General features: G+C 38.6%; 2 protein-coding genes across 3 annotated transcripts; one reads left to right on the forward strand and one right to left on the reverse strand.

The window, feature by feature from the left end:
* Window positions 1-117: 117 nt before the first annotated feature.
* LOC122825834 (potassium voltage-gated channel subfamily H member 5-like) lies at window positions 118-18,030 on the reverse strand. 2 transcript variants are annotated; one of them, XM_044107417.1, is made up of 12 exons: window positions 17,161-18,030; window positions 15,746-15,869; window positions 14,700-14,806; window positions 14,473-14,601; window positions 13,315-13,430; window positions 12,831-13,223; window positions 12,167-12,259; window positions 11,108-11,537; window positions 6,348-6,547; window positions 5,183-5,435; window positions 4,211-4,407; window positions 118-3,188 (listed from the first exon to the last, which is right to left on the reverse strand). In XM_044107417.1, exons 1-12 carry the CDS (start codon window positions 17,231-17,233, stop codon window positions 2,115-2,117), a joined length of 3,189 nt encoding a protein of 1,062 aa, XP_043963352.1. In that variant the 5' UTR covers window positions 17,234-18,030; the 3' UTR covers window positions 118-2,114. The 2 variants fall into 2 exon arrangements, with proteins under 2 accessions (XP_043963352.1, XP_043963353.1); XM_044107418.1 differs by lacking the exon at window positions 17,161-18,030 and adding an exon at window positions 14,981-15,041 and having other exon boundaries at window positions 15,746-15,870.
* Window positions 18,031-18,149: 119 nt separating this feature from the next.
* On the forward strand, window positions 18,150-26,087 carry LOC122825836 (sphingosine-1-phosphate phosphatase 1-like). Its single transcript, XM_044107419.1, has 3 exons — window positions 18,150-19,147; window positions 22,429-22,518; window positions 23,837-26,087. The coding sequence occupies exons 1-3, from the start codon at window positions 18,485-18,487 to the stop codon at window positions 24,386-24,388; spliced, it is 1,305 nt and encodes a 434-aa protein (XP_043963354.1). The 5' UTR covers window positions 18,150-18,484; the 3' UTR covers window positions 24,389-26,087.
* Window positions 26,088-26,717: the final 630 nt, after the last annotated feature.

Here is a 26,717-nt window from a genome sequence, read left to right on the forward strand (position 1 = left end):
ACACAAATAATAACCAAAGCTGGGAGTGATACCCCAATGATATTTTTACAAATAAAATAACTGAAGGTGATCTAGGTTTTTAAAATAAATCCAATTAAACCTTTACAGTGAAAATAAAATTAAAGTAATAAATAATAAAAATAAACCTTAAATGTGCTGGGTGTGTGAAATAAAAAGCAGACCACCATATTTTATTTCACATTTAAAACGGGGAAAATTATACTTTTACACAGAAGATACTGAAGGAAGACATTTTTATTCAACTGCAATTTGAAATAAATAATAAAACTATGACAAACAATATTCTAGGCCATATCACAACCTTTCATATTTACATGCATAGTTTTAAAAAATATATATTAAAAAGAAAAAAATACTTTGGCCTAAACCGCTGAAAACTCCCACTTTGCTGTGCTGAGAGTTTTAGCTGCTCATCTTTAGCAAAAACAGAGTCCAGAATTGTTTATAACTTTCATGAGATAAACATGTGTCACATAGGAGACTAAACAACAGATGGTGAGCAGGAATCTGTTTTCATTATTCATTTCACAGCTGACAGGTTCCCTCAGATGCATGCAAGGTCGCTAAATAGATCTAACATAGGACAGATGTACCAAATCGGCCAGCATGCTGACAACTTCACAGCCCACACTAACTTAATCTGAAGTCACTTAAAACTAAATGGCAATTATTTAAATAACCTATCTGTAATAAGCATACCTGAACAAGTTTGGTTGCATGTCAGAATAAATAGGGACTTTAATACAGTTCTGTTTCAATACCTAAATTATACATTACAATGCTGCAATCCTTTCTATGTGCATGGGTAAATCTGTTTGTTGAACACTTTAGTAGTTAAATGTGTAGATCACTAATATTTCTAATATACTGTATGTTTTCCACCCTTTAGATTTCCACGCTCTACTAGTCTGTGTCAGAACTTCTAAATGACACTAGTGTGGGGTCAAAATAAAGGTCAACCCTAACCAGTTTGTTTAACCTTGATCAGTGCACCTCGATGGGAGGCTTTACTTTATAAGGCACATACAGTTACCTGACTCGTAGGCGTGGTAGCTTCAGTGAGGGATGAGGAGATACTGGGGAGACATTAGACAAAGTGATTGATCCATTGTGCATGTGCAAATGTTGAGCATGATCCGATCTTACGGAGAGAACAAAGAGTCCGAGCTGCTCCAGTCTTCTCTGAGACACAAGCAGATGAACGACAAAAATCTGCACATTGACATTGGTACAGTAAATAGTTCAAGAAGTCATGCTACGCTTTGGTTTTTTTGACATCTCAATAAAACTGGATTATAAACGGTCTCTGGCATGGTTTGCTCACAGCTTGTTCAAAGCAACTATGAAATAACTCTTCTTCTTTACAAAAAAAAAAGTATTTTTTTAATAGTGGACCGCTGAAAGGGTCGGGGGGATGCCAAGTTCAAACAGTCTTATGTTAATAAAGTAACCAGATATAAAGTCATGAGAAAAGGATTTCTCTGTTTCATGCCACTGGAGTCATTATTCCTTCTAATAACACTGTAAACAATCAATTAAGATGGAATTTCCTCCTTCCAGCCATTGGTTATTGTCTCTAACCAGGTCATGGTCCTTTGTACCAGTTTGGGTTGCGTTTGTAAACATGCAAATCTGAGCACCAGACATTTGCAAAACTAAGCATCTTAAACTGAAATGGTGACATCGCCATATATCAAACACTAATCATTGTTTTCTATAAAAGAAAGGAGTTTTTTATGTTTTCTAATTATTATGTCCATTTTAACTAAAGTGATGGTTGAGCATCCTTTTAAGAAAACACCGTCTCTGGAGTAACATGCATAAAAGCTGCAGAGCAGATTATGTGGTGCTTTAAAATGCATAAGAAGTTCCAACAATCAGCTGTATTTTTACTTGTTCTTTTTGTTCATAATTTTTTTCTGTGCCTTTTTGGCATCACAAAGAGCATACAATTCTGAGAAAAATCCCTGGGATTTGATGCATAGGTTATATAAAGTAATATTAGCATGCGGTCACGTTATTAGTGTTTAAAATGCCTTCCAGTCCAGCAGAAATATGCAGGTTGCTGATAAAAAAAATATACAGATGTTGAGTCACAAAGATTCCTCTTCTGCTTTCGGTGCCACGACCCTAGAGGCCATGACCATGTCGTGACCTTTTATCCTCGCCTTCGAAGAAGTCGGAGGCAGCGAGAGTCTCCTTTTGGATGACAGCAACCTGAGGACTTCGCTCACTTGCGACTCGAGGAGAGACAGTCGGCTGCTCAGTTTCCTAATGTCTCCTTTCAGCTCCAGCTTGGCCTCGTGCAGCGTCGTCTGGAGGGATTGTTCAGACGCCGGCTGGAGGAAGGAGTGCCTCAGGGACACCTCCGTGTAAACCCCCAGGCTGTGCTCGAAGGGACTCCTGTCCAGTGGGCTCTTTTCCATTGGGCTCCGCTCAAAGGAGCTCCGGGAGTCTCCAGCTCGGTCGATGCGCAGGTCACTCTTTGTGATGCCGCTGTCGCAGGAGTCGGTTTTGTGCAGGATGCTCGTTTCCTCTCCTGCGTCTCCTGCCGTGTTGCTCCCCGTCTGTCCACCGCTTTCTGATTCCTGGGTCTTTTTGGAAGCTGCAGGCTCCTCTGAGGCCTGTGGTGCTTTCGGACACTCCTCCGCTTTCTGCGTGTCCTTTTCCTGCTCAACGGCAGGAAGCGCCGGTTCAGCAGATACAGCGCTCTTGAATCTCGCCCACCCTCGCCCCCCTCTGCTGCTGGCTCCCCCTGCACCCGTCCCACCACTCTGTGCAGGTTTTAAACTCCTCTGACTAGGCCTCAACTCCATGGTTACTTGGGTGCATAACTGCTCTGACTTTCCAGAGTCATTGCACTCTTGGTGAGGAGAAGTTGTGCTGCCTCTCCTGCTTCCACTTCCTGCATCCGAGCGTGGCGTGGTGCCGTGTTCCTGCTGCTGATTGCAGGAGTTTGAGTCAGTGTGACGGTGGTGGTGCGTCTCCATCTGGATGCAGTTTTGGTCGGAGTAAGGGTGCGTCTCTCCTGGCGCTTGAGAGTCTCTTTGCTGCCTGAACCTCTGGAACAGCTTGCGTACAGGGTGATCCTCAGGAATGGAGAGGGCCACCTCACTCCTCTGCCGCTCCTGCTCTCTTTTCACGTCAGCGATCTTCCTGAAGATTACCTGCAGGGGAGAGGAAAGCAGTCAACAAAGGCAATCTGTGAGCATTAATATGAATTTTGACAGATGCAGCTGTGACGAGATAGTGAGTCCAAGATTAATCCAATTATTATTTGTTTTTGTTTCTGTTTTTTTTTTTACAAATCCAAATATGTAGTGGGCAGTAACTATAGAGCCAGTCTTGTCTCAAGGTCGTCTTTGTGGAGCAGACAACTAACAGTCACCCCCATATATCTGAGTGGTGTGTCTTAGCAACTCTTCTGGAGTTACTAAAGGCCTCTTAGGTTTTTCCATAACTCTGATGTCAGCTACTTATTTCTACTGAGCACCATGTACTGTTTTCTTACTGAGCAAAGGACCTAAATTATTTGGAGGTCACTTCCTTTCTCTATTTATTTTTCATGCTACATCTCACGGTATTTTTTATTTATTTATTTATTTATTTATTTATTTATGTTTTAGTGAATCAGCAGGTTTTGTCCTCACAAAAGCAAACTAAACACATCTAAAAGGTTTATGGGTAAAAGTTAAGCCTGTGCAAACAACAACAACAAACAAAAAGCGCTTAAAGCACCTTGAATTAATAATATATGATATAAAATCTATATAATACAATCAAAGGGTCATGAATCTTTTAACATGCAGCTATTTGTTTGGATTCCGAGCTGCTTCACTGTGCCTGTGATTTTATTCAATATAACAATTAAGGAACTCAAGGTTATTTTGACTTGTCTGCTTTTGACTTGTTATGAAATAGCTCCTTGATGTATTTATGACTGAATCGTCTCAAAATGTTTCAGTAGCCTCCATATAAGCAGAGACCTGAATCGACTTTAAGAAAAAATCCGTGAATATTTCATGAGATGTTGATTAAACAGGGTAATGTTACAGGATCATCTGAGCAACTTACCCTAAAAATCAGAAAGTAAAACATCTTACATCTTCTAGGATCATAGCAGAATAAATAGTGCAAGGTCAGTCTGGAAAACCAGTGCTTCCTGTGCCATGTCTTTTTTTTTTTTTACCCGTTTCCGTAGGTTGCAGGTCAAGATGAGATTGCGGGAGAAGGAGTTGGCAAATGCGGTGTAAAAGTCCAACACCCTCATCAGAGCTTCTCTCCTGATGACGTGCAGGTCGCAGTAGGTCAGCGCTCGCACGTTGGCACAGGCCCTGGCCGGCGTGGTCTCCTTCCAGAAGACGTCTCCGAACACATCCCCTTTTCCTGGACAGATCCAGGCGTCGTCAGTTTACAAGTAAAAAGACCAAACATGTTTTCATGTGGAACCATGTTTTCTCTTCTCCAAAATTAACAGTGTAGCACCCGGCAGAAAGCGCTATATATTTATATATATCGAAGAGGCTGAGCTGCCTGTTGTGATAGAAATGGCATGAAAATTTTGTTTTTTATAATTCCGTATTGAAAATAAGATGTTAGCTCTGGAGGAGCTGCACAGATCCACAGCTCAGGGGGGAGAATCTGTAGAAAGCAAAATTATTATTAATAAACTTCACAAACCTAGCCTTTATGAAAAAAATGGTTGGATGAAAGTCATCGCTGAAAGAAAACTGCAAGAAAATTAAAAGTTTGGCCCAAGTCATGTACAGAATTCAGTAACTTAGTCTTGACCAATTAGATTCAGTTTGACCTATATTGGTAGAAATGTTAGTTTCTAGGTGAGTACGGTGCTTACATTCTCCTAAAAGACTTGAAGCTGAAATTGCAGCAAGATATGGTGAATCAAGGGAGCGGGGCATACATGCACGCCACACTTTTCAGATTTCTATTTTATTTTCCTCCTACTTCGTCAAAATTAATTGTTTATGCAACATGACAGAAAGTGGTGAAGCTCAGTGGGAGTACTCGTTAACAATGTAACGGCAAGATCAAAAGTGGATGTTTACTGGTGTAAATATGACATAATGAAATCTCTGTCTAAGTTTATCACTTCAACATAGGTCCAAATAAAAACCCAGCATGGAGTTCGTCAACAAATTACCGAGTATTGCGATGACCTCATCGTCCTGGATGACTTCAAGGGAGCCGGAGACGACAAAGCAGAGCGTGTCGACGCTTTCTCCGATGTGGAAGATGAGGTCTCCCGGCGCGCAGTGCGTCGTCTGAAACTCCACGGCCAGGGAGCGTAAGCAGCCGTCGCTCGCCAGACGAAACGCCGGATGGTCGTTGAACACCTGCCTGTTGAGGTGCACACAGATGTCGGCACGCATGTCTTTAGGACAGATGGAGAGAACCTTCGGGAGAGATGGAGGAAAAAAAGGACTGTTGTTAAGATTAAGTAAAAAAAACAAAAAGGCAATTATTGCGAATGGGTAAAGATTATAAAGATTAAAGAATTAAGAAATTAAAAAATGCCAAAGATTAAAGATTAAATCTCATGGTAAAGATTCTTACCACAGAGTAATTACTGATGTTTTGTTTTGGTCTCATCAAAAGTGACATAGATGGTTAAAACTGTTATAATGGCTGCTTTTATGTGGTTCCTTAACCACAGTGTTTGTAACTAAATCAACTGGCAATATTTAGGAACCCTCATTATAGGTTACCATCATTTTACATGAGATGGAGCTAGCTGCAGAAATGTTAAACATTTTAAAGCAATCTTTATCAGATTTTGTACTAAGATGCTTCTGGTTTGGTCAAATAAACATTCTCAACTTAATGTAAGCAAGACCTGTAAGGGTTTCACAGGTAAAATGTTCAAGGAAGGAGAACACCACCAAGCCAGAGCTGCAGGATATTAGAGTGTTTTTAAATGCACTTAGTCCGAATTTTTAAGTCTCTTTATAAATGTAGCACACTTATTTATTTCACTTGATGACAAATAGAAAATTAGGCCTATATAGTAATATATAATACACAGACTGTAGCACTTCAATAACTAACAAAATCCTCATTAATAAGAGATACAGTACGTGCAAGCCTTTTAGGCAAAATTGATTTTTCTTGCAAATAAAAAGACAACCTCTAGGTACATTTTGGGAGAGAGCAAGAGAAAAGATGATGTTAACAGTTTGTATTGATTTTTTTCTTCTTTTTTTTGCTTCTTCTTGACTCAGCTTTGAATAGACATACCATTTTTTCTTTTTTGCTGCCTAAAAGGATTAAATAGTTGCTGTCGGTGCTGCGAGTGTCAGCCTGGGTACCTTGTCTGTGTCGATGCCTTTAGACATGGCCCAGGTGGAGACGATGAAGTCCATGACCCGCTCGCTCAGACCTTTGGGAACCTGATAAAGCTTGAGGAAGTCGCGCACATTGTTGAGCATCTCATGGTATCGGTTTGTGTTGGTGTACATCTGCTGGAAGATGGTGGTCACGTTTCCAAAGATGGTGGCATAGAGCAGCGCTGAGAGGGAAAATCAATGCACACATCACTGCTATGGAATGATTTCTCATCAGCTTTTTGCATACTGGCTAAAAGAAACGCGTGTCTCTGCCATATCTAGTTTTGTACCACAGAGAAACACAGGATTACGATCTAAGAGGGTACAAGTACCAGGATACACCAAAGTATACATTTAAACTATACTCCTGTTACATTTACTTCATACTTCTAAATGAATAAATGCACTTGAATTAAACCCTGGATTTTATATAGTTTTCAGTCAGAGATTATGCTGTGGCAATGAAACATATATTTAAGAGCTTCTGAGAAATACTTACTAGTTGACAAAAATGTGTGGCATGTCAGCTAAACAGTTCTTTCATTCCATGTTAAAAAAAACTGTTTTTCAATTCTTTACACTTCATAGTTATCTATTTTACTTTTATAGCAATCACTCTGGGCACATTTCACTTAAGATAACTGAAGATTTAAAACTGTATAACCACACACGTAAATCCAGTGAGTGCAGTATTAAGTCTTTATGATATAATTTCCACTGAATGTTTCTTCGGTGAAGAGTGCTGCGCTGCTGTGACCTCAAAGAGTCAGTCAGTATCTCATATAGGGACGTTTTACCCACTCAAGGAGAAAACTTTCCACTCATCACAGCAGGAGCACAGAGGTTAGGATGCATATCTTTCGTGATGGCTCATTGTCCACTTCCTTCCCCGCGGCCTGCAGGCAACTCTCCCTCTCTGCAATTGTTTCCATGGTTAATAATCGTATCTGTAGCAGGAACTTCATCAGCTGCAACTGAAGCGGACACGGCATTGTTTTTTGACGGGGTCCCAGTCCGATCGGGCCACCAACAGAGCGGTGGGTGTTTAATGTGGGATGCACAAACCTCGGAGAGTGGCTGTCACTTTCTGAGTCCTCACTGGTTTTGTTGCATCACTTTTCATGCTGTTTTACTGGAGTCATTTAAAGGTTAAAGGTACAATGCTACTCAATGGATGGTGAAATTAAAGTAAAGCAGTATGCTGGCACCCGTTTATGTTGCAATTTTTCTCAGTCGCTTTGGTGGATCGCTCTAATATGGGGTTTAATGTTTCTCCAACCTCCGCAAGATTTAGTCTCTGTGCTTCTTAGGAGCAGTTTATGATTCCTTACAACAAACTGCAAATCCTTTTGGACTTGCACCAAACACTTCCATGCAATATCTTCTGTTTTATAAAATTACAATTTTCTTATGTCACGTCAGTCAAAAAGAACTACACTTATGGATGATAAACAGTCATTCACTCTAAAACTAGTAGTCTTCATTACTTGGGTCATTATAGTAGCTGTCAAAAGCCATCAATTTTATGCTTTTCTCCATCATTCTTTCCTCAATATTTATCCCAAATTTAATTAGATTTTCTCTTAGTTAAACCTCAATTTTCACTGATTATACTATTTAATATAGTATAATTATTTAATGTTGTGCACAACTTTGGTCAAAGGGCCTTTCTTATGTTTGCTTTAAATGTATATATCTGTAAAATGCTGTGACCAAATTAGAACTGTGAGGAACATATGCAGTAAAATGTAAAAGATACACATGCAGTGTCTGATATTCATTTTCCTCACTGTAGATTGTAGATGCACTGTAGATTTCAAATATCTGCACAAATAGTCCATGGCACTGTGTTGAAGGTTTGCAGCAACTGTCACCAAGATCTGACTTTTCTTGCATTGGGACACACTTTTAGATGAAAACATAAGAAAGCCGTCTGACAGCCTCATTTATAAACAATACTGTCAGGGCTTTTCATTTTGACGACGCTTGACATTTTCATTGACAAGAATGCTGGCTCTTGAGGAGTGAAGCATCTATTTTGAGTAAGTGACACACTTTTGCAGATAAATGTGGATGCTGGTGAAGGTGAGAATGATATCACCTCATTTCTGTAAGCGAACCAAATGCTCATAGGGTTACATAAGCAAAGAAATAAAACTTATAGAGCGGCGTATATGCTGAGTTAGATACGAGTGACGTTACGCAACAGCACAGAACATGATCTGTGGTGTGATGAACTGCATTGTGCCTGCATCCGCTTTCATGCTGTTCTAAAGGTTGGAGGTCAGCTCTGTGTGGAAAAAAAAATAGCTGTTGTTTTTGATCACAGGAGAGACTTACAAAATAAAATCTGATTGAATTCCTTGTTTGAAAATAGTTTGAAAAAGACTCAAATGAGAAATGTAGCACAGAGACGATGGTTTTGTTTGAGATGGAGGAACCTTCAGACAGACAGGCTGTGATGGGCGCTGAACATGTCACTTCTTATTATCAACAAAATGACTCTTAAAAACTCAGCTGGGGTTCAAAGCTCCAGTGAAAGAGGAGAACACTGTAATTCTCTTTGTTGAAATAAGATCTATTAAAATTTCTGGAAAGTTTTTTTGTCAGGTTAGTATAATTATATATATAAATGTATTTTTTTTTTTTACTTATTCTTAAAGCTTTGTACATTTGTGTCACTTATATTCAACAAGCACGCCTCAGTGTTTATGCATGAGCTGATTACAACTGCAGATCAATATAAATAGGTTAAATAAAACAATCTGAGCACACAGTTCATGTAGTTTAGGCATAAATTATCCACATGGTGATAAGATGATTGTATGAAGATATACAACCTTCCCTGTCTAACATATGCACCATATGTTGCTTTACTGACAGCTGTTACGTAGCCAGCAGGACTGCAGAGAGCACACTGCCGTGTGCAAGCAAGTGTGTCCAGACTGTTTAATCTCTTTATAAGATTCTGCTCGCTCATTACGAATGGATGAATGCGTGAATGGGATAAAAACAGCATCAACGAATGCACGTTTGAAACAAGACATTTACGTGCATGTAATAGCATGTTAAGTTTGGCCGTTAGTTGATGATTTTCAACCATTTTCCAGGTAATTTAAGAAAAAAAATTTATTGCAGATTTTTCTTCACACAAACCAGGATTAAAACTACTGTTACAGTCTAAGCACACAAATCCCGAACTTTCTTTAGCAAGTTATAGAGGAACCAGACACGTTTTTGTAGACAAAAATGAAGGTTCTGGCATCATTTTTGGTGGATATTTGAGCTTTATTCTTGTGGGAATAGAATTTAAATTAGGTGATTTCCTGCCGCAGACCTGATTTTCTTAAAAGTCTAGTCCACAAATTTTTAATTGATCTGAATCTCAGTCTTTGGAGAGACTGTCCAGGAAGCTTTCAAACATGTGGTTAGGATCACTGCTGGAACACACACTTCCAGTCATATTCAATAAATTACAGTCTTATTTGTCAGATCAAAAGTGCCTTTGAAAATAACAATCTTTAAATCGGTATTAAAATTAAATTTTTAATTAAGCCCACATTTCAACTTTTATAAATAGTTTTCTTATTATTATTATTATTATTATTGGTCTGATGTAATATTCTAATTTTAAATGCTTTCACCAGCATCATAAAGGCTTTAAAACTCCAAACAGTGTGTAATTAATCTATTCATTGTGATAAATTCCTTAAATGACTGGACCTATTCTAACTTATTGAATCGGTCTGTGTATCTAAATTTGAAACATCTCACACAAACTGGCACCGAGAGATGAAACGAAATGGATTAGGATGTTCAGGAACAACACAGGAACCATCAAGTTTCAAGCCTATAAATAAGTGGAAACTGCCGGGAAGCCAGACTCATGCTTTTACAAAACAGATATTGAACAATTTGAGCTATTTCGAAGAGCGTTGGAAGGTCAGGGTGAGGCTTTCACACCGTAAAACTTACGTAATCATATGCTAAGCATAGTGAAGGCAGTGTCATGCTTTTGGGACTCTTAGGCTTTAAGATGCACTGTTACAATATATAAAGACAGTAAGATGGAAGAAGGAAGGAAGGCTGAATCCAGATTCTTATATTTGACCACAAAGCAACAGCTAGACGGGAAGCCAGAGGACAGTTGGCCAGAAAATCACCCAACTGAAAGGAGCGCTACTACTTAGGGTTGAATTATTGGTCAAATATCCAGCCAAAATAATGTCAGATGTTTGCTACTGTCTACCAAACAATGTACAATTTGCTACACATTCAAGATATTTGATATCTTGACCAAATATAATGTTTGTATATTTGAGCCTGTGAGAATGAGAGAAACAGTTCATGATGAGGATGGCTATAAACTGCTGAGTTGTATGCTTTGTGTTTTTCTAAAGGTTTATCATTTTTCTAAATGAAATATCTGCAGATGTTGTTTCTAGACTTCTCCTCTGACAAGTTTAAACATTTTGTCTCTGCCTCTGCTGATTGTTTATAGCTCCACAACGTTATATCACCCGTTACTTCCTTGACGTCGTCTCAGTATCTCCACTTACAGTCACTCAGATCAAGCTACGGTAATGATGGTACTGTAAGACCATTGCGTAACATTAGACCTATTAGATTTAGTTCCACTTCAGCTGACACATTACATCCCATAACGATCTATATGAAGGAGTAAATATATTCCTGAGGAATTTCTGCAAACTTTAAAAGACTGTGGACAAATGAGTACTTACAGCCCACCATCATCATAGCCACGGAGAAAATCTTCTCTCCATCTGTTGTTGGCGCAATATTGCCAAATCCAATGGTGGTGAGACTCGTCATGGTGAAATAGAGAGAGGAAACATACAGGGTGTCTTTGCCGGGCCCGCCTTCCCAACGACCCGTGCCGCTGGCGTTGTACCGGTAAGGCTTTCCGATGCTCAGGGCCAGCTGGTAGAGCCAGCTGTCCGTCTTGATGCTGTTGGTGGTCTCGTCGATGACCTCGTAATCCCCGATGCTGTACCAGATGCAGGCGAGCCAGTGGGCCACCAGGCCAAAGACACACACCAGGAGGACCAGGACGGCCGCCCCGTACTCCAGGTAGTGATCCAGCTTCCGGGCCACTCGGCCCAAGCGCAGCAGGCGGATCACCTTCAGGGAGCTGAAAAGGCTGCTGAGACCCTGCAGGGCAAAAACACACAATTATTCTAAAGGTTTGATCTGTTCTGGAGAGAAGAAAATGAATGTCTACTTTAATTTACTCTGAGGCCTTCCCTTGTTCTCTTTAATAAATCACTTTATTCAAGATATTAAATTATTTACAGAAACTGTAAACCCAACAGAAGCAAATTTTGCACATCAGTGTTTAAAAATGAGTTATCAAACAGAAGCCTATTATCCTGGCAAACAGGGAGCAACAGATGTTAATGTAGCCACCTGGTGAATATAATGAATATACTATTGACCCTCTTGTTAGCTCTGTTTAGTGTCCATCAACACCAGTTGGCAAAACATATATGCTTCTTTCATCCAGTCTGCCAACATAAAGGGCTGAGTCACTCATCTGTTCCTGCTGTCTCATTCTTCTCATGTGTTTCTAAATAGCACACAAGTGTTTCTGGCCTAACAGTGAGAAGTAGGTTCTGTATAAAGAAGAGGAAAATATTTAAACCTTTTCCTCATTAAAGGTAAAAATATTAACCGTCCCCTGTAACTGCAACAGCTAATTTGGTAATAAGTCTTTTTGCTTTAAAAACAAAAATTATGAGCTTTTTAATGCAAGTCCGGACAAACTGGAAAAAAGGACTTACTGGAAGAACAGAGTCTTCCACGCGAGTTGTGTTTCTGTGGAAATTTGAAAAGTCACGGAGATGACTTGCTGGGGAGGCATGAGGAGTGACGTCCTACAACAGAAAATAATAAATAAAATATGTATAAATATCCATGACGAGATTATCTTAGAAAGAATTAAACATTAAAATTCTCCAGCAAACAACCGTAACAGCAATTTTATTTTGATTAGAAAGCAAACATTCATGCTTTAAAGCTAATGAAATACACTTTTAGAACTTTGCACTTCTCAATATATTTTTCTTGAATATTTTTATTGTGTAAATATTTTACTTGTTAAAAATGTTGTCTTAAATTCTTTAATGTTCTGAAAGGTATTGAAAATAACATTAAAAAATATATACTAAATAATAAAATGTATAACGAAAACATTTGCTTTGTAAAATCAAAGTTCCATATTATTATGAAAATCTGATCATTAAAACTGAATTTAAAAAATTTAATGCTCTGTGTAAAATTTCCAATCTCTAAACAGGTAAGATCACCTGAGCTGACCCTTGAACCCTGAAATCTGACTCGGTAAACCAGGTCATTTTCTTTTCAAACCTGACTTAAAATTCAATATGGCTGTTTAAAACATGATAAAAGCTGCGGTAATAGGCTGTGTACTGCTTCAGAAGTTACCTCCTCTACATTTTCAAAGGCATTGATGATGTCGTAGGGCAGGCAAGACAGCAGGTCGATGACGAACCACGTCTTCAGGTAATTCATCCGGATCAGCTTTGCGTCCGAGATGACTTCTCCAGCCGGGCCTACGAAGGTTGTGTGGAAGTTGAGCACAATGTCGATCAGGAAGATGACGTCGACCACGCTGTCCACCACCAGCCAGGCCAGGTTGTTGTGCTTGGTCCTGAAGGAAACGTTGTAGGGAACCATGATGGCCGTGTAGAACGTGAGGATGAGGATGACCCAGTCCCATGTGGTCTTAAAGGTGCAGTAGTGGAGGATGATGTGAGGAGGCGTCTTGGGCGCTTCTTGTTTATACTGAGGGAGGATGTCTGAACCCAACTGGAGAGCCTGTCATTGAGAGGAAACACAGGATCATGTGTTAAATGCAGGCGGTGCAGAATTATTTTGTCTCGTATTCAAGTGGGACTTTTCTGTTCACCTCAACCAGTCGGGAAGGCTTGTGGCTGACCTCAGGCTTGTTCAGAGGCGCTAACTGCTGCACCAGGTTACGATTGTTGGTCAATGCCCTTGTGAGCCTGGCAAATTTGGTCCAACCTAAGGAATAAGAGTTTCATCAAGGCAAATGTACTTGAACATGATCTCATTTTGTCAGGTTACAGTCTTATTAGATTTATTCGATTTGATTAGACAGACAGAAAGATTAATTTGCATTTATATTCAATAATGGCTGCTCTGATGCCTTTAAACAAAATCCAGCTGCCTTCATAAGTCACCTGATCAGTAAACAGAATTTATCTGTGAGTACTGTAATATCAGTATCAATGAAGCTGTTCAGGGAAGGCCTGTTTGTTTGTTTACCTTACTGAACTAATAGAACAAAATAATACCCCAAATGTCAAACATCTCAGGGAACCAAATTCAATATGAAGTTACTATTATTCTAAAAATGAAAATGTATATACCTTCAAGCCTACCAAGATGTTATAGACCTGAGTAGTGATTTTATATACAAAAGGAACAAAAAATATGTCATATAACCGTGATGTTGCCTGCAAAGATCTTCAACATGAGAATTACAATAATGTCACAAGAACCGTGTAAAATTGTTGTTTAGAGAATAGGAAATAGAACATTGTTTTGCTTATAAAACTGTGATTCAATGAGGCTTAATGAAATACACCCAAAAGGGGAAAAAAACATTTTGACAGAAATAAATAACTGAATAAGTGATTCCAAATCCACTTTTACAGGCTAACACTGAGGATGCTCTGAACCTCACTGGAGAGGACTGCATTCTGGGTAAACCTGCTCTTGTTTTGGGTTGTTGCTGTAAAACCTCTCGACAGTATGTTCACTCTGTTTTCTTTCTTTTAGTTGCTTGATAAGCACTCTTCCTCCTCTTGGAAATGACCCTGCAGAGACCCTGAAAAACCCACTGTTCACTGACCTGAACACGCAACACCTGGCCAGTTCTGTACTAAACACCAGGAGAAAAACGTCAGCGAAGTCACCCATGTGTGATCAAGAGGTCTGTATGGCTTCGTTTTCTGTCTTTCATTCAAGTAGTTGTGTTGTTTAATCATGTTTTGGTACAGTAAAGCATGATTAAATGAGGTAAAACCCTATTTGGCCTCACCTCTGGCTGAATCATCTTCTATTGGCTGTTTAAAAAGTGTAATGTCTCTGAAGGTGCAGAGGAAAAGCACCACCTTGTCATTTTCATTGCTGATCGGTGCGATCTGCATGTAAAGCCATATTGGTTTTCCTGTTGGGGAGCAAAACAGAAACAAAGAACTGCTTTGTAAGATGAGTAAATATGAGTTAATTGTGATTTTGTTTTTAAACAAACATGTTCAGACTCACTGTTTTTTGTGTATAGAAGCACCTCGTGGAAATTGGACTCTTGGTTGTCAAATGTTTGCCTTATTTTGTCTATTGTCTTTTTGTCAGTCAGGTCACCGTACATGAAGCTGCAGAAAAGCAAAGAGAGAGAAAATTTAAAAGGGACAATTTTTTAATAAAACTAAATTTTCAAAATGTATAATTGCGAGGTTTGGTTGTCAATCATACATCATCAAAAGGATTCCAGTAAATTTAAATTGAATATCAGAATGTTTTCTATCCTGCTTTAACCATAAATTTACCTTTATTTGGCTGGTGGGAGGAAGTTGTAATATTAACGTCATGCATGCACGAGGCCTCCCTCTGAGATTCAAACTTAAGACCATGCAGCCATATGAGTTGTACATGAGATTAACAAAACTAAACTAAACATTTATATCAATCACAACCAAGATCAGAAAAAAACATTATTTAAATCTGTGCACTTTATTGGAAAATAAATGTGCAAATCACTCCCAGCGTATATCCAAATATTTATTTTATAGGTTATTTTGTTTAATGGGTTTAGTTGTGATTGTTATAAAGGTTTTTAGCATTCACATCTGCATATGTTGTATGTTTTCTGTTGGAATATTGCTTTTTTTCTTATTCAGTTTCCTAGTTTAGTTAAGACATGATTCATCATCATTCCCTAAAGTGGTAAGGAAACACCTTGTGTTTGATGTAAAATTATGATTCAGAGCTAAAAATTAAGTCACTCTATTTGTCCTAGAGCTGGATTAGGATCTGTAAAAGTGCAGTGGATTTAGCTGTAAACTTTAAGCTTAATTATCGCTTTTCATGCTTCTAATGGTTTGATTAACTTGTCATAATTAACTGAGTTGAGATTACTAAAGAAAAATCCACCTGGCTGTAGAAACTCAGATTCTAAAAAGTTTTTCGACCCTAACATCAATCAAAACATGAGCACTTATTCTTGGGGGAGATGAAAAACTTAAAGATATATAGTACAGCCCGTCCACTCCAGCTTGACATTCAGCTTCATTAAAGCACAGATGGTGTCTTACTTGCATGTGCTGCTCTTGTGCATGACCTCAGCTCTGTGGTAACCAGACAGCTTGCAGAATCCATCGTTGCTGTACACAACTGGCCAATCTAGGATCTGCGCATTCCCCAAAAGGAAACTGGTTTCTGACAGAGTAGTAGAAAAAAAAGAAATTAGGACTGAACATCCAGAATACACCTCGAGTGTCCATAGCATTATACAAACTCTCCATATATTGTGCAAAGAGTTGCAAATTATAACATAATCCAGTACTGACACATCAAATTACTCTACCTGATATACTTAATGGCGTTAAGAGGCCATTTATGTCTACAGAAAGCCTAATCTGAAGCTTCAGTGAGTAGAAATATTTGCTGATAAAAGGTTTACGTTCCAGCCTTAATGCAAATTAAATATTGATGGCCAGCCTAAAGGTTTCCCAGCCATGTAACAGTTAAAACACAGACTGCAGAATAGAGAAGTAGAGATGGTAGAGATAGAGCTCAAAAGATTTCCAATATCTAACAAAGACCTTCACATTTAAGGTGTTGAATTAACCAGTACTAGAATAAACACATGCTCTGCCAGCTTAACTGATGAGATCTACATTTCTATTTGCAACTAACCTAATGAGAGAAACAAACAAATACAGTTATCACACAGTCGGCATGTATAATAAAAAGGTTCACATGCATCATCCAGAGACTCTCATGAAGATTGTGTCTGCCATGGGATGCTGCAACAGCAGAATCATTAAAAAAGCATTACCGTAAGACATTGCTCGATTGAGGTGAACAAGTAGAGGCTATATGGCATAAATCACATTAACAATCCTTTAAGTGGAGAGAAAGAAGCACTTCTTTAAAAATGGCTGCAAGTTGAGTCTGGCAGGGCATGTTTTCATATGTGCTCAGTGACTGTGGGCGCTGATCTCAAAGAAACATAAAGAAATAACAAAGGAATCTTGCCTTGATGCTTTTATAGTGTTTACTGACAATGGCTTTAAGTTTTAATTATTTTTTTTATAACTTAATTATGAATAGTCAAAAGGAAACAAAATAACAATAAAGCAACCGGTGGAGTATAACTTATTTCTATGGCTTACACTTGTTTAAAAGGAGCATGGCTTTAATGTCGACAATAAAAATAGAGAGTGTTTACTGGTTTTATTTCACTGATTTCATCCAGTGAGTTTGAACACCAGAGGTGGGTTATTACATAATTAATCAGAGCGCATAAAACTCAGAATCCGGAGAAAGAAATTTAACCGCTTAACTCACAAAAGAAAGGTATTTGTCCCCCAAGAAACACTAAAACATACTTTAATATAGAACCTAACACGCAACAAAATAAAAGAAAAATATGCAACAGAATTTTCGAAAAATTTAAAAGGACAGCACTTTTATTTATTTCTCCGCTTTTAAGTATAAAACTCACCGCTCGAGCGCCTGACGATGTTTTCCAGAAAAGTGTTTTGCGGAGCCACCAGACCCCTCTTGCCTCCATGCATGGTGGAGGGATCCGGGCAGAGACTCGCTGATGCGCCGAGGTGGTGGTGCTGGTACCCACAGCCCGTCTCTGCAGACTGCCCCGTAGCAACTCACACCACCCACGGTCAAGCACGACACAGAGGACACAGCATATCCGGTGGACAGTTTAAAAAATAAAATCTCCCATCCTAGAATGAAAAACGTATCATGTCCTTACACAAATGCAGACATTTTTTTAGACGTCTGGTCATGGTATAGCAGATAGCATCTCTCAAAAACAGATTAATAGAGGTAATAAAATCTAATCTGACCTGATCTGTGTACAGATTCATGTGTTTTGATCATCCAGCACCATACCAGTAATATTGTCTATCAATAAAAATAATAATGATGCAAATAACATTAGGAATGGTTTTATTTTGAAGGTATCTCCACTTCTTTTCCGATTCTTTCCGAGTGCACTGTTTGATGTTTTTTCTCTTGAATTTAACAGAAGAATTTTTTTTCTCTTCCACAAGAACATATATTTTTGTAGCTATGGAGTTAACATAAGACAGCAAAAGAGTATATAAAACGACATGGTTTTGTAATAAATAAAAATATATTTAGAGCCTTCAAAAAATAATTTACTAGAAAGAGAAAACTCAAAGCATGCATTACATAAAGAAAATAATTGTTTGATGTAAAAAGTTGGGGGAAATGTCTATAGCTTTTATTTGTTTTAGTGAACATGTCAATATACATTTCTCATTGTAGAGTATATGGTAAGCATATTGTTTTATTAATTAATATATTATTATTTATATTTATATTTATTAATTTATTTTTATTTATTTATTTTTGGTAGAATTTTTAATAGATAGACCATCACGAACCACACTCCATACCAGTAAGTGGCGGTAATACTACTAAAGGTTTGTTGCCAACCGCCAATAAATCGAAGAAGAAGAAGAAGAGGAGAAGAATAAACGGTCCCAGCGGTCTGACGCAGTTTGTATCTATGAACGCATCGCATTGTAAACTAATGGTTAACTGTTAAGGACTTTGGATGCCGCTTCCTCTAATAGGACCACGCCACCTAACAAACTCGGTATTTTAAATGCCGAAAGCAGGACTTAAGAGAGGCACTGTGCACCGGTCTTCCTGCTCAGAGCGGTTTTTTTGGGGGGTGTTTTTTCAAGGAAATGACCCGACCATAGTTAGCTTTCCCGATGATGAATTACAACTGAAAACAAACGGTTCTGTGTAACGAAAAATAAGTATTTATAGACATGGCGAGCGTTGCTGTAAATAAGTTTGTAGAGATTTGTAATTATCTCCAAGACCCCATCCATGTCGCCAGGTTTCAAAATTTCTGCGGCGTTAAAGGGACATTTCCGGAGAAGCGCACCCAGCCGGACAGCGGGCAGCCGGACCCGGACTGTCCGGGACTCAGACAGAGGGTCCAGCAGATCTCGAGTGAAGATGTGGGGAACGGGGATGCCGCCTTATCTCAGGTTAACGGGAAGCAGGAGGAGGACACAGCCAGGCCCGATGGTCCAACAGCGGCAGAGACTGCCAGAGCGAAGCCCCTCCGGAGGAACTCATTGACCGGGGATGTGGGTCAGGAGTTCCTAATCCACAACAAGTTCCTCTTCTACCTGTTCACCTTCGGGACAGAGCTTGGCAACGAGATGTTCTTCATCGTCTTCTTTCCCTTCCTCTTCTGGAACATCGACGCACTGGTCAGCAGGAGGCTCATTGTGGTCTGGGCCTGGAACCTGTTCGTGGGACAGTCTACCAAGGACATGATCCGCTGGTCCCGACCGGCCTCCCCTCCCGTGGTCAAAGTGGAGGTCTTCTACAACTCAGAGTACAGCATGCCATCCACGCACGCCATGACGGGGACAGCCATACCTTTCTGTCTTTTCATGCTGACCTATGGACGGTGGGAGGTCAGTATGTCCATTTGTTTCAGAAGCAGGGTGGGGATATTATCAGAGGGAACTGAAGATAGCAGATGCTTCTGGGAAAGGATGGTGTCTAATGATGTTCATGTCCAGATGAGAACAGCTCCAGGTTGACTGCAGACATGTCAGAAAAGCATCTTGGAACCTGCAGACCCCCAAGGGCCACTAAAAGGTTCACTGGCCTCTTGCTTTAGTTTAAATTGCAGAAGGTTTGTTTTTTGTCTAAAACCTTCAGCTGACTGATCAGGTCAGGGATCAGTTCCTCTTTTATCACAGAAATATCCTCACTTATTAGGCTCTGACTTCTCAACTTGCTTTGCTTTTTCTTTAGATTCTAGACTTTTTTTTTTTTTTACATTGGAATATAATTTTTGAAACAATTTTTAGAATTGCTTGCAGACTGAACACAAAATAATTATCTACTGTTTACTATTAACATGAGATGTGGGTATCCCAGTTTTCTGTTGATCAGTGACTGGTGGGGGAAAATACAGAAAAATATTTTATTGTATTAGCTAAAGGCTTCAAAACAATAACTTTTTTTCCCCCACTTTTGATCTATAAGTGCATCAACTAACATCGTGTACTTAGACAAAAGCTAGATATGCTTTTGTGTATAAATGGGGAGGATCTTGTAAATTTTTTTCATAAAGGTTGCCATGTTTATTAATGCTGACATGCTATCAACGGTCCTAGAAATATAATTTTATACATTTGTTGACTTTTGTCACTGTATTTATATACCAGTTCATTTCTATTGGTATTGAATGTTCTTCTAAGAATTAAGGAGACATCTCAAAAGGTTTCTTGGTGTATTAAAAAAAAAATTCTACAGGGTGCAGCATATTTGGTCTTCAGGACGTCCCTGCAGGGTTATCTGATCAAAATTAACAGAAAGCAGCTAATCCCAGATTATCTTCTGTTTTCAGTCATAAAGAATACCAGTAGCTGTGGAGAAGAAGCTAAAGCTGAAGAAAAACTGAAATCTCTCTCATGCGTATAAGAAGCAAATTCTGGCTTGTTGAGGCCGACCAACAGGCTGTTTGAGTGCTTGTTATCTAAACTCTCTTTGCTACATTCTAGTCAATGTGACTGGCAGGAAGAGAACATTTCGTCATTTCCTGCAATTGAAAATCACGACCGGTTAATCCGGCTAAGATACTGTTGAAGATTTCATAATAATTCAAACAATAGCAGTGCTCAAAGAAAGGAACTGTTCTATTTAACAATTCTACACAATAAGTATATTTTTAGCCCTGCGATGAACTGGTGACTTGCCTGGGGTGTAAAGAAAAAAGTGTTTAGGAAATGGATGAATGGATAGATGAAAGTCAATTTTTGCATGCTAATCATAAATGAGAGAGAGGTTTGATCAGCGTAGAAACGCTTCTTAGAAACAGAGTGCCGAGAATTTCAGACACACCTCTTCTTTTTATTAATGCTTTACCTATTTGTTTAAGCTTGCTCTATACAGCCTGACATTTGATGGGTTTATTTTCCAATATAAAAACTATTTGAGAACCATCTCAAAACATGTACTTTACCATTTCCCCTTTGCGGTTTCTTGCTAAATTATTTGCTGACATGCACAATCGTGCTGATAAAACCTCCTGACAAGTGTAAAGATCACCCACGCAGGAGTTAGGCCAAGGCAGAAGCTGTTGGAGTTCAGTGGGAAGAGATATAAAAGGGAAGTTTGGGGGGAAGAGAAGCAAACACACTGGAAAGTTGTGCTGTTTTTTTTTTTTTTTGGGTGTAGCCGCAGAAAACGCATGCCGGGAGACAAAGCACAAGGTCATCAGTAGGAAGAAAATGTTCGGGGCCTGAAATCAAGGTTTTATAGTTCAGGAATCTGTTGACGGGCTCTGAACTGACCAGGCGCAGCTGACCTGGTTGAACTTTCTCTGCTTTCAAGTGTCTGATGTGGACATGAGAAACGGGCTAAGGAACCAAAAAAAAAAAAAAAAGACAGCGGATTTAAAAGCTGTTAAGAGAAACAGACACACATCACCGCTGACACTTAATTTATGAAGTGAGTCAAATATTCCACTGAAAGCGGGATAGATCTTCAAGAAACAAGATCAGTACTCACTAATGTCCATTCCATGAACAAATGTGAGTTTATAGGTAAAATGATTCAAATCTTTAATTGAGCAGCTGTTATAATTTTTTTTTAACTTTTTTTACTATCATAGAATTGAGAAAATAACTAGAAACTTCTGATCTCATCATTATTATTTCTCTGTAGCAATTTAAAATGTTTACTTTTCTTCTTTCTATAGAAACGTGTCTTCAATGCTGAATTAGCTTAAAAACACATAACGTCTTTTTTTTGTTTGTTTTTCAGTGCAACTGCTATTTTCTGCATAATTATAACAATAATAAATTTTATTTATGATGTCCTTTATGTCAAATTGAGATGGTCTGCACCATCAGCAGGCACGGCGGGTGACGTGTCTTGCCCAAGGACAGAAATGACGAGGGTTGGCAGAGCAGGAATCGAACCGGCGATCCACCAATTGTAGAGTGAACTCCTACAGCTGTTGCAACAAATCTTCAATATAAATTCCAAATCATCATGTAAATCGGAACCTGTCAGCAGTGTTTCTCACCTCTCATCGTGATAAAGAGACACTGCAAACCTGTGTACCAACACGAATGTATGAGTCCCTGCACCAAACACACACACACACACTCTGCCACCTTGTAATCCATCCTAGTGCTGCCTATATGACACTTTTCTAAAGTTGTTCTGACATTTAAATACCATTTGATCTTAATGACTCAAACACCATCTATGCCTCAAGAATTGAGCAGTGCGTCTCTCTGAACTTTATCTCAAATTGCTGTCAGACTGTTGCGAAATGCCATAACCTTTATCTTTACGCAGAATTTTCTTAAACAAGTGATGACTTCTGACTAGGTGCCACTGTTAGAATGCTGACGTCGCTCATTTGTCTGAACGCACTGCGGACGTCCCTCCTCACACAGTGACCTCTGCTTAGTTTCTTACCTTGACAGAAATGAGCCAAATATTCAGAGTTTCTAGAAGATGCCAAGGACGGCAAGATGACCATATGGCAATGCATAAACATTTCCATTCCGCTATCAGTGTCCTGTTATCATTGCTGCTGTCCTTCAGCGCTTTGCTCTGACTCGTCAGGAGAAACCCTGATGGCAACAACCTCAGCCACAATACTTGCGTTTCTATGGGATTACCTGTTTAATAATGGGCTGTTCTAACTTCTGTGTGCTCTCCTCTGCAGTACACCTTCCTGTTTGGATTCTCTTTGGCTCTCAGCTGGAGCCTCCTGGTCTGCGTTAGCCGAGTCTACATGGGCATGCACTCTGTTCTGGTAAGGTGATTAAAATAATTAAATTAAATTGAAACTGATTCCTGACATGCCTGTATAAGCAGCTGATGTTTCCCATCAACTACTTGTACTGAAGTCGCAGTTCTTAAAGATGCATTATAAGTGTGGGATTAAACTTCTGTGGTCTCTACTTATGAGCTGGTTGTAAATGATAGAACTATGATCTGTGTTATGATTATCGTCTGGAAAAGTTAAATCAGTTTCAGCTCTCATGAATGTCCCAGTTGAGTTCTTTGCTTTTATTTTAAATATATCAAACTCTTGGGAAAATTGCTCAAATATGAAATCAGGGTTAAATTAAGAAGGTTTTGCCTCGATTTGAACTTTGTTTGTGGAAGCAGGATAAAGCCTCCAGGAATGGCAAACATTCATGAAAAAAAAAAACTTTACTTCAGTTGTTACAGCTCCTTGTTATCTTTTTGCTTCGCACAAGCTGTAAGGAATCCTCTCACAGAGCTCCAGTTTATCTTTCTAGTTTGGGTTTAAGTTAGAGCTGCAGAATATATCAAGTCTGTAGTGATCATTGTCATATTAATAGGCGCTGTACACAATGACAAAGGACTGCTTGGATGCAGTATTTGGTATGTTATGATATATCAAGTGTCATGCATTCTGCCTACCAGTAGTTTTATGGAGTTTAATGCCTTTAATGCCCTAGCCTGATATGGATTTTAGTGACCGAGTTGCTTATGCTAGTAGCATAGCAAATCACACCTAATATGTTATTGTAATATTTAACAAAAACTTTCTCGACTGCATCTGTAACAGTAACTGAAGCACATCATACTGGTATGATGAAAAAAGCAATCTAAACGGTCAGTGGTTTCTAAATTTAGAATAAACAGAAAATGGAAAGTGAATTATTGTCCTTTTTTTGAAAGAAGTGTAATGCTGTAGTTAGTGGTCTGCTGACAAACTGCAGCGTTATTAGTTTTATATATTTTTGAACTTTATCAGTGTTTAGCGCTTGATAACACCTAGAACATGATTACAAACAGATTAAAGCCCATAGATAATGTTGGATCGAGTGGTGTGATCTCACAACCTACAACCTGGCAGCTGATTTGTAGATATATTGCTTATCTTCTGCACCGTCCAATAGTAAAACAGATTAAGCCATCAGCACCTCACCTGATTTTTTTCCTAGAACTTTTTACTACCAATGCTGAAATAACAAGGGAACATAGCGCCTCCTTCAGGGCGGAAAGCATCATTGTTTCTTTTGTGATTTTTCAGGATGTTGAGCTACCGCTTGCAGTTTTGACTGTCTTGTTTTTTTTTTTTTTTGTCTGTTTTGCAGGAAGTGATCACTGGCTTCTTGTACAGCCTTCTGGTTCTCGCCTTCTTCCAGCTGACCTTGGAGAAGATCGACAACTACTACATGACAGACCACTACGCTCCTCTCGTCATCATCTTGTCACATGTGAGCCTGGGACTCGTAGCTTTCTCTTTGGATTCGTGGAGCACCTCTCGTGGCGACACCGCTCAGGCTCTCGGCACCGGGGCCGGCGCCGCCCTGGCTTCACATGTGAACTACCAGCTGGGTCTGCTGCAGGATCCTCCGCTGTCCTCACTGCCGCTAACTCTGCCGCCGATCACCACGGGTCTGGTGTTGCGCTCCGTGCTGCGCTTCGTCATTGGCGTCGCCGTCCTCCTCGCCACCAGAATGGCCATGAAAGCAGTGACTATCCCGTTCTTGTGCCGACTTTTCGGCCTGCCGTCGGACGACGTGAGGCAGGCGAGGCAGCAGATGAAAATAGAGCTGCCGTACCGTTACATCGTCTACAGTGTTGTAGGGTTTGTTTGCGTCTGCTTTGTGCCTGTCCTCTTCTGGATCTTAAACCTTGCCTAGGTTGCAAACTGTTTGGACATTTTGACGGACGATACCTTTTGGGAACATGCTGCTCGTTCAGGCCGAACACAAATTGTTTCCGGAGCGACCGAAGCATAGTTAAAGGATGAAGCTGATATTTGGGTAAATAAATCCAACCAGAAAACCACAAAAGGATGTAATTATATCAAGTGTTGTCTCAGCCAAAGAAAAGCTAAAAAAAACAACAAAAAAACCCACAGTAAACCCCAACAGTAAATTAAAAATAAATCTTCCTTTTGTCCTAAGAATCTATATTTAAATACATGTGGCCCACTGAAGCACTAGTTTATATTTTTAAAGATGTGCAATCTTTCTCTTTTTATTTTTTAAGTTAGTGACGCATTTCTATTTAAAAGGAGAAACCTGATTTACCTTCATTCATGGCATTGACCTACACAGAAACTCTGGAAAATCACAATTCTGTTTTATTTTTTAAATAACTTAAATTATAATTTAAAAATATAGTAGAAATGTGCTTCAAGATATGTTTTTTCATTCCAACAGGAAATTAAAGAACCATTTCCTTCATTTTCTCTTATGTCATTCAGTTGTAATTCTAGTCACAGACTGAAAATGATGAGCTTCTTGCTCTGATGCAGTTAATGAAAGGGGGAAATATTATGTTTTTGGTTATTTTGTCTGAGTTGGTGATTTCTCATCAGAAACTATCAAAGAAAAATTGGACAATTCTGATCTCTGGCCGATAGATTGGTGCATCCTTGCTCATATCTTTTCTTTTTTTAAATTCACATCTTTCACCATAATTATTGACAAACATCTGCCTCTCGTTTTTTCCTTTCTGCCGAATAGCGAACTGACTTTCATGCCAGTAAATGCAGAGTGCTCTGTAAGTGAAAGTGCAGTATTTGTTATTACTTTTAAATATCTGAGCAAAGAAAACATTCAGTTTATGACAATAGTAAAAACAACTATTACTATTCATTAACATGCTTAGCCTCTGTCCTTCAGATGTAATAGTTATTATATCAAAAACAATATGACGGTCTTTTCAAGATTTCCACATTGTCAAGGGGTTCAGATTTCAAACGGGTCTATACAAATCCACGTCTCAAATGTATTATAACGGTTTTGAGTTCTCTGTTGAATACACTATTTTACATTTCCAAAGGTTGTTAAAATATACAGCTGTATTCTTTTAGAGATTCATATTTTCAATATAATTCAAACCACAGGAGAGATTGTGGCAGGTCTAATTTGCTGCAGTGTTTTAAGTGAATTTTAAAAGTATTCAAATGCTCATGCATCAGGGGCCTTTATTGGTTTTTGACTTCAATGATTTTTCTACTGATTATTTAGCCCAAATATAAGTACATTCAGAAATAACCATTTGAAGAAATAAACATATTTTTGATAATTTTTGCTTTCGAAACAAGTAATCTGTAAAATTGTCTCTTAAATATGGTTTTGGTTTCCAAAGGCATCTCATTTGACATTTATAAACTGCAATATATGACAACTTTGACTCTACTTTTGCCGTTGATATTACTGTTTGTATTTTGTTGTAGAATAGGTTAATTCTGGTATTAAAACCAATATATTCCTTTTCATATGTAGATGTTTTTCCATCATCGACTCTTTCTGTTTATACCAGAACAATGCACATTAACTCAGAAACAATGAAAAAAAATAAATGTTTTTTTTTTTTGTTTTTCTGTCATGTATGTTCATATGTGCTCTTATTTGGGGCTAAATTACTATCTAAGGCATCATTCTTTTTGCTTTCAGTAAAAAAGTTCAAGTGGTGACAGGAAAGATCCAAGGCACCAAAAAATACCCAACCATCATTATGAGCTCTCTCAGTACTTTTTGGTAGTCCTGGTTGAAATGAGGAAAGAGTTATAAAATTAAATCAAGTTCATTGTGGCATAGAACGTTTTGGAAAATCCAATTTCTAATTTGGTCATTTATTCAGTGGGAAAAATAATCCTACATAAAGAAATATAAGATTTTTTTTATGTAGTATAAATTTTGCATCGCACTGTGTGTATAGGAGATTCTATTTGTTTTTCCTATTAAAAATGGAAAAGATAAGATAACATGTCCTTAAGGTAAATATCTGATTTAATATCTAAAAATGTATCATGAGCCAGAAATGTAGCTGTGTGCAAGTTGTATTTTAAGGAAGGAAGTTTTAAAAAATATATATACGAAAATATAATTATTCATTAACAAATCCAGGCAAATCCAGACAGAGAAATACTTTTCCAAGTCTGTTTAAAAAAATAAAAAATAAAATAAACAAACTATGACTACTTCCATCCATATTACATATATTAGGACTTGTCGA

The sequence above is a fragment of the Gambusia affinis genome, linkage group LG22, assembly GCF_019740435.1.
Source record: "Gambusia affinis linkage group LG22, SWU_Gaff_1.0, whole genome shotgun sequence".
NCBI lineage: Eukaryota > Metazoa > Chordata > Actinopteri > Cyprinodontiformes > Poeciliidae > Gambusia > Gambusia affinis.